Source organism: Echeneis naucrates, chromosome 3 (genome assembly GCF_900963305.1).
Source record: "Echeneis naucrates chromosome 3, fEcheNa1.1, whole genome shotgun sequence".
NCBI classification, from domain to species: domain Eukaryota; kingdom Metazoa; phylum Chordata; class Actinopteri; order Carangiformes; family Echeneidae; genus Echeneis; species Echeneis naucrates.
In genome coordinates this window covers 17,443,455-17,457,250 of record NC_042513.1, presented here as the reverse complement: position 1 = coordinate 17,457,250, position 13,796 = coordinate 17,443,455, and the positions used below count along the sequence as shown (strand labels likewise).

The following is a 13,796-nucleotide window of genomic DNA, read 5'->3' as shown; positions in this document are numbered from 1 at the left end:
GTGACTGATGAGGTAATTGTTTTGTTAGGTGGTATACCTGCCCTGAACCCTGCAAACCAAATGAACCGCATGTGAAATAGGGGAGTTTTAGAAGATTTTAATAAGGTATCCATAAAATATAAACCAGATGTTTTGCAGTGGGTAGTTTGTACTCCGACTGAATGGCAGATCTTAAGCTATTGCACTTTACACATAGTTAACATTGTCTTTTTCCTTCAGCTGGTTGTTGGAGAAGCATCTGTGAATCATATGTACAGAGAATTGCAGAACACTGTCATCGGAAGAATAACATTTCAAAGAATATATAAATATGTGTCGATTCTGATACAATGCTGTCATTTTCATTGCTAACTTCTGCCCTAGCCCGTTTAGTCCAAACACTTAAAAATGTGCAGTGTTTTGTTTAGTTTTTTTTTTTTTTTTTTTTTACCTCTGCGTTAAAGGTGCTGTCATCCTCTGCTCCACGCGCCCCGAGCGCACACAGCCACAGCGCGAGGAGGGTCCGTCTCCACAGCGACCAAAGGCAGCGGTCTCGTGAGGTGGCGGCCATGGTCCCGGCGCGGGGGAAGTCAGCCTTCGTTTGTCGAGGTTTCGACTCGAGTGTCGCTACTTTATTATTATTATTGTAAAAAAAAATAAGATAACAATAAAAAAGCCAAAAATGTTCCCGAGCAGGAATGCTACGACTGTCTTCACCAGCGCACTCGTATCCCGGAGGAGGTCTCCATTACACACTTACAGAGTCGGAGCCGCATCCCTCAGTGACCCTCCATGAGTGTGTTACCTGCTCTGATATGACCCTGGGAGTCCACGCTCAAGTTTTCAGCCAATGACAGGCCGCCTCACCTTTCCCGACGCGCCGCGCGCTCCCTTATCTGTGGCTCCGGGGCACGAGCCTCATTTAACGAACGCAGAAGTCGCCGCCCGATCAGTTGCCCTGAACGTGCGGCTCACCGGAGAGGCTCAACGTCGGTGAAATGGCTTTACGGCACCGAAGCTCGAACAAATCAGCCACTTCTGGCATATTTCAAAATGCAGCGGATCAACCACATCTCGACCTGACGAGGTCTGATGGAGGGAGAAAGTTGCAAACAACGACACAACAACCCGAATAATAACTCAAAGTTCACCGCACATGACCGACCGCGACAGCGAGTTGGTTGTTTTTTGTTTTTGTTTTGCTTGTTTTTTTTTTTTTTTTTTTTTTTAAGTTTTGTATATATCGAGACCTCTTGTGTAAAGGTTGTTTTTTGTTGTTTTCGCCCTTGATATCCAGCTGCCCCTCTTCCCCGGTGCTTGGTGAGTCCTCGCTCGGCGGCTCCGGCTGGCTGTTTCCCGGCTGCAGCAGGACGTTAGCGGTCCGCCGCTCCTGGTGTGTCCAGACCCGAAGGCGGAGACCCCCAAACACACACACACACACCGCCCCCACCCCCTTTAGATTAAGACTTTCAAAATAAAACGGTAGGTTCTTGACAGGCTTGTCTGTCTCGTGAAAACGACAAAGTTTTCCTTTGATATATATTGACTCCCAAAAATGGGAAGATGATTTTGTCATATCAAAACCTTTGGCCTTTCCCCCCGATCATATATTTTCCGCTGAAGTTTATTTTAAGAGCTTTTTCATGAGACTGCACACATCCTATTTGAGAGCTTATTTTATAAATATGTTGGCCACGTTACATAGATGCAAATTTACATAACGTGACGGAAAGATGGCGCGCCATCGCATTAGCTGAAAGGGCAGCATTTCAAAACGTGATGCATAAATGTTTATTGTATTTGCCTTTAATTTTGAAGGTCGAGCCCATCTCCGCTATGTCCTCGTGCTTCTCTGGCCAACTTGATGAAGTCAACCACCACAATGGTCTTATCGAGCAGAAGGACGGAGGTGGAAGTGGAGAAGGAGCCGGGGAAGAGCCGAGGCGGCCGTGACCCTCCCCCCTGTTTTATTGCTCCCTGACAACGACTAATGGACCTCAGTAGACTCACACACGCACAAACACAAACACACACCCTGCATATAACAGATAACAACTGATAAGATATGCATATAAAACAGTTGTCCACTGAGCAACATGGCAATGTTGCTACAGTAGCGTTTGTTGAGGCAGACAGACATTCACTTGTGTACAAACACAGTATATAATTGTATGTTTTTACACTTGGAGTGCACATCTCTTCTATGCCTTTTTCACGTGTTTCCATTCTTTGACAAAAACTTTGTTATAACTAACGTAGTCTCATTCAGCAAGCCGAGGGTTATTCATGTCATTTGTGGTGCTGGTGAACTGCGCTAAATTACACTCAAGAGCAATTTGATTATTATGGCCGTTTGTATAGAAAAGAATAGGCTAAACTGGAACTTCACCCCACACAGACATGCAAACCAGGAGTTCTTAATGATTAATAGCCTGTCAGAATATAAATTTGTCACTTTAAATTCCCTGTAAGAAAGAAGATAGCCTGGTTTTGCCTAAGTTAAAAGGAAGCACCTGTCATGTCTGCAGATGGATTGGCAGGACAGAGGGGATTTATCCTAGTTCCTCAGGCAGTCCCTGTCATTTGCTCCCACTCTGGAGACTGTGGACAGACACGTCTATATAATTAGATCCCATTCAGTGGATCCACTCTTGGGCAAAAGGAAGTAGCTACTTACAGAACAGTTGTTACTGCCTACTGGTTCAAGATGGGAAATTGGAAGCATAGCAGCTTCAAATTGATCAATATCAATATGAAAATGATGTCAGAAAAAAACAACAATGGTCTCTTGCGTCCACTGTATTGAAACTGAAAAGTTGTATTGGAAGAACCTTCAAAACCTGAAAGTTTAAAACCCTACTGGCTACAATTTAATGTTTTAGATTTACCTTTTTATGAATGATGTGGCTAGTCATTATGGTGAAATTCGTCTTGTGAAGGAGGCAAAATCCAATCCCTATATTTATCAAGAGCTCAGCCATCTAGACTTCAATCAACCAAACACACAAAAATCCTCTAACAGACCTCTTGCTGATGGACTTTGTAAAATGAGATTTTAATTGTTTTTCTTAGGAGGTGAACTGGGCGAACCAATGAGTAACATTGACATGCAGTTCCAACAAGGGACACTATTGCTCTATATATTTAACAGTTTTTATTCATTTGGTACATTTTCTTTATAAAAACAATCCAGTATAATATAAATCATGTTTTGCCATCTAATTCTAACAGATACATACAGAAATGATCCAGAGATAATGAGAGTGCTGTAGTGAACGTCTTCTGTACGACAAAATAAAAAAATATTATATGTATATTCAGTAAGCATACATTTGTAAGATTTGAACATTATTTTCACAAGTCTCATTTGTGGTTTTTGTCTTCATGCCCTCATGGGCACCTGGCAGAAGGCCCACCTGCATGTCCAGCCATTAAACCTGCTGACTGACAAAGCATTATGTGCAACACACCGACACCCTGCCCCACACACAGCAATGGAATGCATTTAGTTTCACAAACTACAGGTGTGCCCATAAACACATATTTATCTGTGTCGTAATTAAACAGGTGGTTTGAAAAGGCATGTTCTAATGTTGAACATCCCGTCAAAAGGGCCTGATGGAGGACTCCGGCATTGTTTTTCTCCTTTTAATAATGATGAAAACATGAAAACAATGAATGCCTTTTTTGGTTTGTCTTGTTTGTGAAAGTTATGAGTGACAAATAGAAAACCCAGCTGTATTAAGAAAGAAGCATTGCACAACCAGCTTTCATGTGGAATGCAATGTGTTGAGAAGCCAGGAGTGACACAATTCAAATGTTTGCCTATACCAGCAATAGATAGTTATTTATTTAGATTTTTTATTTCTTTTAAACTGCAGTCTCCACACAATTTTCGTTTGTTTCTTGGTACTACAGAGAAAAAAAATCTGAACATACTAAGGTTGGAGAATTTAGTTCAACTCATAACACCTTGATTTTCTTAATACATTACTCCCCTCTGTTGGTGTGAGTAGAGACGTGCAGCCATAGACCGATAGAATGCAGGAGGCCAAGCAGTAGGCTAAAAGTTAAGGTTAAAATAACTTTTGAACTTGTTTTTTTTTTTTTTTTTTATTTTCTTATTCAACCTTTATCTATACAGGTAAACTCATTCTCAACAGATATCGACTTTTTCCTACCTGTTGGTGATTGTGTCCGTGTAATATGCAGGCAGTGGCATTAAATCCCTGGTCAGCAATAGCAAAGAACCTTGCAGCTATGGCTTTAGATGCGAATCTTAACTTTGAACAAAACATCTGACATGTTACTAAAACTGGATTTTACCATTTTAACAACAACTGTTACAACTGTTTCTCTCTCGGGCCAACACAGAGACAGTGATACACGCTTTTATTACACGTCAAACTACTTACTGCAATGCACTTCTTCCTGGTCTTTTAATGAAAAATATGTCTTAGTTATTAAAAAACATGTTAGCAGTTTAATACATGTGATACATACCCTTTAATCAGTGGCAGCAACAAAAGTAAAGGGAAAGGTAAACCTTTTGTTTTTGGTGTTGTGCCTGTGGCTGCTTCCTCTTTTTCATTCTAGCAAACCATTTACCTTTTTTTTCGTGCACTTCCTCCTATTAAAATCTTCAGTTTCAACACGTTACCTCACTTTTTTTTTTTTTTTTCAGTTGTCAGCATTGTTCTGTGTTCGCTCCAGAATCACACAAACTCAGCAACATAAAAAGGTAGGAAAGTGGCATATTTCATTGTCGGCACAGCGCCATTTATTTTAAGTAATTAATATTATTCCTGAGGAACATCTGCTGATCATTTAACAAACTGTATGGCAATGATTTGTGTTAACATATTTACGGCTGTATTTTAAACTGAAGTCAATGAATGTGGTGGTGAGCTGAGTTTGTACTCCTCTGTGCCCATCAAATTTAATGCTACTTTGTGTGCTATACATTTGACAACAAATCCAAAATTTTGTGATGCCTTAATTCTGATTCCAGACACAGCTATATTCTTATATTGCTCCAGTCTATTCTTGTATTGGATCCATATGACCGGTTCTGTGCGTGCATGTGCCTTTCTCCCTATAACAGTGTTTTTCCCCTTTTTCGGTGTGGTTTCCAGTATGTTGTTGTGAATGTGGTTATTGTCTCAATTGCCATGTGTATACATTTTGTTATTTCATAACATTCAAATGGTCACAGAGAGGTCTAATACTGAAATGCACCAACAGTGATATTTTGATATAGTGGAAAGGTCCAGGGGCGTACAGTGCAGTCATTTCATGACATGACATTAGCAGAAAAAAAACATTTTCATTCTCATTTAACTATCTTCCCTTTGTAGGATGAAGTGGTGGGGGTGCCTCTGGTGGTTGTTCCTGATTTTGGACTTATCTTTGAGTAAACAAGAAAAGAAAAATGCAATCATCAATCATCTCATAAGAATAAATGTATGGTGAATGGTCCCAGTGAAGCCGACAACGTAAGATGGTTTGATACATTGTTTTGACACACCCACACACACACATTTTCACATCCCTGTATTAATTTAATTGCTTTTTTTGCAGGGGGTTTTAAAGCCAAATTTCAAATGGAACATGTAAACTCCCTTTTCAAAAATGGACGGAATCGTGACTCTATCAAGTAAAGATTTTGTCTATATATAAAGAATAAACAGTGAATTAACATTTATTGTGAGGGATGTTTATAATATTTTTTTGTTTTTCTCCACCAGAGCCGTTGCGAAGCTAGAACAAATTCTAGAGGACACAGAGGTGAATGACACTTTTTGCCTGACTTTTAATAATTTGGTGGCTTTCCTGCACAAACCCAAATACCCCTTCCAAGGCCTTGAAATTTCTGCCAGTGAGAATGAGGTAAGGATATGCTTTATTTGAAGAAGTGACACAGTCAAACACAGAATCATGATGATGTTTTCAAAATTGATGGTAGATTTTTAGCCATCAGGGGATGACCATGCCACTAGTTTGCACCCTGATGGAAATATCTTGGCAACTGCAGTTCAGCTGCACAAACAGTCATGGTTCAGTGTTGATTCATTCTCCTCTGAGCCTGTTGCTTTATTCTATCCCTAGCCTATTACTGGCATGTGTGGCTTTCAGTTAAGTTACTTCATAGCCACTGAGTGGATATCCATGATATTTGATATAAATTTCTATTGTTAACCAATGCATCCCATTAATGCTGCAGTTCTCCAGACTTTTTCTTTTATACCACCAGAAGGTTGGCACGTTATTTTGACTGAATTGTCCTTTCTCATCACAACTCATTTCCATCAAAGTGCTTTTGCTCACCACCAAAATCCTTGCACATAAGCCATGCTATTTTAGCATATTAATATGCCATGGTAAATGAGGAGAGCTTTATACCTGTTTAAAAAGGTTTCGGTTGCTGGGCCTTTCTTTGCTGAGTTTGCATGTTCTCCCCGTGCCTGCGTGGGCTTCTTCCAGGTACTCTGGTTTTCTCCCACTATCCAAAGACATGCGTGTGTGTTCGGGTTAACTGGTGACTCTAAATTGTCCATAGGTCTGAGTGTAAGTGTGAGTGGTTGTTGGTCTGTGATGGACTGGGGACCTGTCCAGGATGCACCCCGCCCTCACCCAACGTGAGCTGGGATTTGCTCCAGCATCCCCCATGACCCAGAAATAGATAATACAATTTCCGTGGCTAGTTGTCAGAAAAAAACCCATAATGAAGACCTTTTCAAATGTACCTAACTATCCATCTGAAAGAGTATGACCTTGTATCAGATAAGCCTCAAGCGCTGAGGTTTCTTTCAAATTTATACTGTGGCAGTCTTACGGTACAGGCCAAAAGTTTGGGCGCACTTTCCTATTCATTTGAATATGAGAAGGTCTGTCCAAACTTTTGTCCTGTACTGTATATGCAAATTTCCACTTGATACTGTTGAATTATGTAAATGTTTCTATGTAATATGCATAATTATGATAAAAGCATTCATTGTGCTTTGTATATTTGTTCTAGGTAATGTCAAACCAGTTTGTCAAAAACCGCAAAGTGAGTGTTCAACTACCGAGAGAGCTGGAAGTTGGATCAGACAAGACCATTGTATTTTGTATGATTACCGCTTCGGAAACAAATACGGTCAGGAATACATTTTTGTAAACTAATTCATGTGAAACTAGTAGCTTAGAATTTTGAAGAACTGTACGTTAATATTGTGCAGCAAAGCAATCACTCTTGCACCCCAATTTCAGTTTTTTATTCAATTATTTGTTTTTACCATTGTTTATGACTGAAACAATTTCATTCACTAGTTTGACTACAGTACAGGGACAGAGACAGTATTCCATTATTGTCATCAGGACATTCAAAATATTTGTCCAATCCATGGAAACATACAGTACAGGCCAAATGTTTGGACACACTTTCCTATTCTTTTGAATGAGAAGGTGTGTCCAAACTTTTAGCCTGTACTGTACTTTAAGTTTTAAACCATAAACATAAAAAAAAAAGATGTGTTTTTTTTTAGGAAGTACAATGATTTGATTGTTGAAATTGTGGGCTAAAGAGGTTGGCCAATTGATCTCAATTTAGGGTTAGGGGTTAGGGGTTATGGTTAGCTGACATGACCGCTGCATTTGTGATGTAACTGTAGCACCAGTACTCACGCTCTTTACTTTGTATAAGTTGATTGAAAAGCACTTCAATCTCGCTGCTGGTGTAGTTCTTCTTTTTTCGTTATCAAAATCTGCACACAACACAGCTGCCCTTATAGCGTCTAGAGAAACTGGAATTAAGTGGGATCCCTCATTCAGCACTCCTGGGTTGGCACACGTTGGAATTGGTTAGGAGCATTAGTTACGCCTGGCCTTGATTTCTCTTATTTTTTCTCTTATCAGAAAATTAAGAGAACGTAACTGCACAAGGCCCAATATTTTAAGGTGTATAGATCTTGGAATTATCACATTCAACAACTGATCAATACTCATTTAAATCACAAACCGTGACAGACAATCATTAAGGTCAGATCAGACGATTGTAAGTTCATTTAAAAATGCTGATTATATGTCTGTCTTGCTGTGTTCACTGCAGCTCAGGTGGCTCATGAGTGAGGTCCTGAGTCCTCAGTTTATTTTGGAAGGCTTTTGGCTAAAGGCTCATGGATTCATCAAGCAAATTAAACAACAGCTGTTTTTTTTGTTAGTTTTTTTGTCTGCTTGTTTGTTTTTATTTCTGCTGTTTTTGTTTTTACCTTTGCTTTGTGCAGTAACACACTAATTGTAACTCAATATAAAATTAGAAAATCAGGAATTTAAGAACTGCAGTGAAACCTAAAAACCTTCATCAAAATGGAGATGACAGATGACATTAAGCAGTCCAGATAACGTTTGAAACAGTGAGGTTGATGAAATACAATAGTTATTTTGTATCAAGCTTCAAACTAATTGAATGAATATGGTACTATGTGCAGAGCATCTTTGAAGTCCCGGATACAGTGTATGAGAACAGACTGATTGGCCTGAGTGTGAGCAACAGGAATATTTCAGGACTGAAGGAGCGTGTCAACATCACCATAAATCTCACTACAAGAGTAAATGTAACTACATGCTCATGCCACACATCATTTACAATCATTTGCACGTGGTATTTCACATTGTGTAACCTTGTATTATTGTTGAATAATGCATACATTTGTATTTTTGTTTACATTGACGCAGGACACCCAAGACCTTAGGTGTGTGTTCTTTGATTTTTCAACAGAAAGTGAGTTACAAAGCAGCAGACCTCTCCTGCATAAAAATGAGACCATTCTTTTGAGCATTAACGTAATAACAAGTTGGATTCTTTGTGTTTTTGAGGTTTCCCTCAAGAGCAGCAAACTTGGTCAGTTGTGATAGCATCATGGATAATAGGTGTGTCTTTATCTGACTTCACAGGCTACAGTGAATATGGCTGCCTTACAATATGGAAACGTGGTCAGAGTGACGTCACCTGCTCCTGTGACCACCTCACGTACTTCAGTGTGCTCTTGGTAGGAATGACCTTTTTCACCATGAGACAAAAGCACCTGTCTTCCACATTTTAGATCTTATATAAATATATGAATATGTACATGTACTGCCAAAACATCAATTGAATTAGCGTGAGCAACAATTGCACAGGATGAGATTGGGAGATGACAAAGTATCACAAAATTACCTTCAGTGTTGTGTGGCACATGTGACACAACACTGAGTGTAACCCACACTAACTACAGTGGTGCATTAAAAAATACAGTATAGACATAACAAATAATGATTTAATGCAGCACATGTAATGACCCAATGCACTGACATGGCCTAATATTATCCAAATGCAGATCAACGAAGAACCTAAATCCTGTCAACCAAACTGAAAACATTTTAAATGCAAAACCTTAAACTAAGTGTTTACCCTAAGAAAGCCGTGAACACCAGTTCCCTGGGGTTGGAGTGCCTCGAGGGTTAGCAGTCTCCACTACTTTGTAAGAACAAATATATGTGAAATAATGTGCGTATACTTGGACATTCATGACTACAACGGTATATTATCTACTTATTATCACTGGTCACTCTACATAATGATGTAGAACATCTGTGCGTTGTAACGTCAATGCTTTTTGGTGGCAGACATTGCAGTGCTATTCTTGATGCGAACACTAGATGGTGCAAGAGATTAAAAAGAATCGAATTCTACTTTGCAACTTTGCATCTCCATGCAAGCATCAATACCACATGGTGAAGATCAGTTACGAGCAGTCGTGCATTCTTGCATTTTACATTGTATCCTTAGGATCAAAATGTGAAATTATTGTGCCACTGAAGGTAGAATAAGCCAATATGTACATTCATTTATAGATTCTTTAAACTGTGTTGACTGGATATTCTATTTATTCTAACGTGATTACCAATACTGGTGTACTGACCAGATGTCAGTAGAGATGCTTTTAAAAATGTTATGTACAATGTAATTCAGGAAAAGACAACTGGCATACCTACAAAGCTCTTTCAATTTATTGATCTAAATCCCAAACGTCTATGCAACTTCAAACTATAGGTAAAATGTAAAAAGGTAGTGTATAGTATATTAATATAAAGTTTCATAGAGTGGACTTATTGTGGGCTTATTCAGCCACTTTGTAAAAATTACTTCAAAATCTCTGATCTCATACCTCGCAACAGACTAAATATAATAACAGGAATTTAACAAGTATACAGCTGCAAGGTAAAATTAATGTGTGTGTCTCCACAGGTGTCGGCCAATACCTCAGCGAGCAACGTGGAAATTCTGACATACATCTCTCTGGCCGGCTGTTCGCTCTCTCTCATTTCCCTCATCATCACTGTTTTTATCTTCATCTGCAAAAGGTGCCCTTCTCTGTTGGACTACTCCCACACCTGACATTGTCATTTATCTCCTCCTCATCAATTTGTTAAAAAGGACATCATTATGTGTTTTGCGCAATTTGACTTAACCCACAACGGAGATGAATTTTTTGTTTGGCAGAAATATGAGAACGGACATCGGCATGAAGATCCACATCAACCTTGTCGTTGCTCTAATCCTACTCAACATACACTTCCTCCCTAGTGGGACAGTGGCAGTAGTGTCCTGCAGCAGCCTTTGCTACTACTTTGCTCTTTCCATTCACTATTACCTGCTGGCCACCTTCAGCTGGATGGCTTTGGAGGGGTTCCACATCTACCTTCTCTTAGTCAGAGTCTTCAATATCTATGTGAAGAGATACCTGCTCAAACTGACTGTGGTGGGATGGGGTGAGTAGAGGGCCAGTATCAGTCAGTATCTTTTGGCCAAAATGTGGGTGTTTACACTTAATGCTTGCTTCCTTCAGGATTACCTGCAGTCATTGTGTCCCTGGTGGCCATTATAGACAGAGACGCTTATGGTGGCGTCCCTCTGGACTTATCTAACCCCAACAGCACTGAAATGTGAGGAGGAAAATTTAGCAAATATGCAAATATGCTAGATTAATAAATTACCAAATTACAAAACATCTAATATCCTGAAGACTAAAATCCTACAAGCTACAGCTAGGCATTTACTGCATATAGCAAAACCTTTGGTTACTTTGGTCATCATGTCAATTGTTATGACAAAAGGGCTAGATTTTTTCTGTTTGAGCTTTCAGCATAGTTATTCCTACTGTTTTTACAGATGCTACATAACGGATGACACAGTAAAGATGGTGACTACACTTGGAGGATTCTGCCTGGTGTTCGTCTTTAATGTAATCATGCTTGTGGTGACAGTCCGACGTGTTTTGACTTTCCGCAACAGCAGCAAGGTGAAGAGGCCCTGTTTGCCTTCTGCTATAGCCTTTCATCTCTACTAATACATTTAAATTTGCCCTGACACACACAATGTTTAAATTACTGAGCTACTTTGTCTCAAAGAAAACACTGAGAGAGGTGGCAGTATAATACTGTGTGTAGGGTTCAGGAGAGCAGATGTTTAAAATAACTGAAGAGGACAAATATACTTCCTCTCAGGTGTTTTGCTGGCTAGATTTGAGTGCTCTCTCTCCCTGACTACATTAACTTCATGGTCTCTAACCGCTGCTCTCTGATTGCCTTTGAAATACTAACGTTGCCAGAGAGACAGCGCCCAAGTCATGCAGGACATCTGCACCCTGCTGGGAATCACCACTCTGCTCGGCCTCCCATGGGGCCTGATCTTCTTCTCATTTGGCCAACTGACCACTCCGGGCATCTATGCCTTCTGCATCCTGAACTCACTGCAAGGTCTGAACAACCTTCGTGTTGTGATGTTAATGTTGGAAAGGTCATATGAAGAATTTACATTAACCAAATATATATATAAGATATTATTTACTCTGGGCCACCTACTGGTTAAAAACACTCACGCCATTGCAACAACTGTCTATCTAACGATCTCCACTCAAAACTGATAAATTTATCATCAGATTTGAATATTTGAATAAGAAATTACATCACTCCCACAACCATTAAAAGCTAAACACAGCAAGTCTTTGTATGAATACAAATTTTTGTCCAACTTTCGATCAGCGGGAGCTGGGACTTTTGGTCTGTAAATGTGTAATGGAGAGGATGCAAATTTTGAGAGCAAAGCAATGACAGCTGTCTTTGTCACAAAATTAGAGGTCAATGTGTCTGGATTTTTATTCAGACAGGTTGAGGGCTCATATGACAACAGGACAAAAAACCTGTTTTTATAAGACACGTGTAATGTCAAGAACGGTTTAAAACACATTGTTGAAATTGCAGAGAACACAGGTTTGACTTTTTGCATAATTTTTAGGATCCTGTTTTTATCCTGCCCTGTCTCAAACTTCGTAACGTTTCTTATTCACACAGGTTTCTTCATCTTCCTGTGGTTTGTGATGTCTGCAATAAAGAAGCGCGATTCAGCTTCTACGTCAAGCAAAGAAATGAATACCACCAGCAGCTGAGCATGAGTCAACTCATTACAGTGTGTGTGTGTGTGTGTGTGTGTGTGTGTGTTGGGTGAAGGTTTCACTAAAGTACAGTATACACTGCTGTTGTGAATACACTGGGATGTGATTATGAAAAAGTTGTGATGGCCCATTTTATTTCCAACGTTTGAACCCGGGCCAAGCTCCTTGTCGAAAAAGGAGCTGCCATAGTTACAAATTTAGCAGCCACCTTGAAAGCAAAACTGTGTCTGGAAATGAAATCAACAGAAAAAGAAGGATCTCCTCTTGTTCTATAATTTCGTAGTATGCATGGTTATGCATTGTAAACGTAAGAAGGAGCCCTTTAAGTACTGCGCCATTCATCCTCCTCAGTGGAATCTGCATTTGAAGGTACGTGTGCCATTAACTCCTCTGCACACACAGTGAAGCTTAAACGGGTTGGTTACCTTTAACATTGGTGGGATTTTGAGATGGTGCAGTTTTGGTGAAATCCCAGGATGGCTGACTAGGGCGCAACAGAAAATGTGTTGTGTAGATCAGTTTTCTTTTATTTTCCACTATTGATATGAAGCCTTTTTATCATTTTGTCACACTGACAGTGTTTGTTATACCTGCTATAACAGTGTTGCCCTCCCCTAAAAAGATTTGCATTAGACAAATAAAGAGCTGAACACATGGTATTCATGGAGTCATTAGTACAGCTGATTGAGTGTTCATCCCTCAACCCGTTTACTTCAGAGGTAAGAATAGAACTACTCTATGTCTACAGGAGAAATGTGATTTTATTTTTCACCTTTGTGATGATATATTTCTTTGATGGTATTATTTGATATGAAATTGTCATTCAAATTCCAAAACTATACTGTGATTTGATCGAACTAAATGATGATCATTTTAATCAGTTTAATAGGCATAGATTGAAAAAAATAAATGCTGGTTTTCAATGGTGGACAGAAGAGTTTACTTTATTTTGCCAACGATAGAACAAGACTTAAAATTATGTTTTTGTGTTTCGAATTTTAGATAAACTAATATACACAGAGATTTTTGGGGTGCAGAAGAAAGAATAATGATGAAGGCTGTTTCTTTGACCTCCTGTACACTTGCAGATTCTGTTAATCTTTGTGAATTTTTACTTTCATATCACTCTCCAAACAGTTGCTCATGTTTTAATTTAGGAGTTACTGATGTCGATTCTTCTTTGAATCTTAGTGGAATTTCTTTTGGGTGTAAGGGACTCACCTCTGAAATAAACGGAAGCTGTCTGTGGTAAAATGTGACTGTTTATTTTATACAACAGTTACACACTCAGAGGATGCGCAATGATTCCCTTATTGCTGCTGCTGCTGCCGCATGGATATTTGG

The 13,796-nt window shown here is 39.4% G+C and overlaps 1 protein-coding gene across 1 annotated transcript; it reads left to right on the top strand.

The window, feature by feature from the left end:
• Window positions 1–5,566: 5,566 nt before the first annotated feature.
• On the top strand, window positions 5,567–13,382 carry LOC115040818 (adhesion G-protein coupled receptor G1-like). Its single transcript, XM_029497871.1, has 12 exons — window positions 5,567–5,635; window positions 5,727–5,868; window positions 6,998–7,117; window positions 8,448–8,573; window positions 8,695–8,740; window positions 8,914–9,008; window positions 10,247–10,362; window positions 10,502–10,770; window positions 10,848–10,944; window positions 11,171–11,300; window positions 11,610–11,757; window positions 12,352–13,382. Exons 1-12 carry the CDS (start codon window positions 5,583–5,585, stop codon window positions 12,444–12,446), a joined length of 1,437 nt encoding a protein of 478 aa, XP_029353731.1. The 5' UTR covers window positions 5,567–5,582; the 3' UTR covers window positions 12,447–13,382.
• Window positions 13,383–13,796: the final 414 nt, after the last annotated feature.

Excerpts from the sequence above, each read along its gene's own strand:
- LOC115040818 (XM_029497871.1), top strand. The coding sequence starts at position 5,583 with ATGGAACATGTAAACTCCCTTTTCAAAAATGGACGGAATCGTGACTCT. Across the intron at positions 8,741-8,913 it reads CTTTGATTTTTCAACAGAAA|GCTACAGTGAATATGGCTGC; the intron begins GTGAGTTACAAA and ends CTGACTTCACAG. Across the intron at positions 11,301-11,609 it reads CTTTCCGCAACAGCAGCAAG|AGAGACAGCGCCCAAGTCAT; the intron begins GTGAAGAGGCCC and ends TAACGTTGCCAG.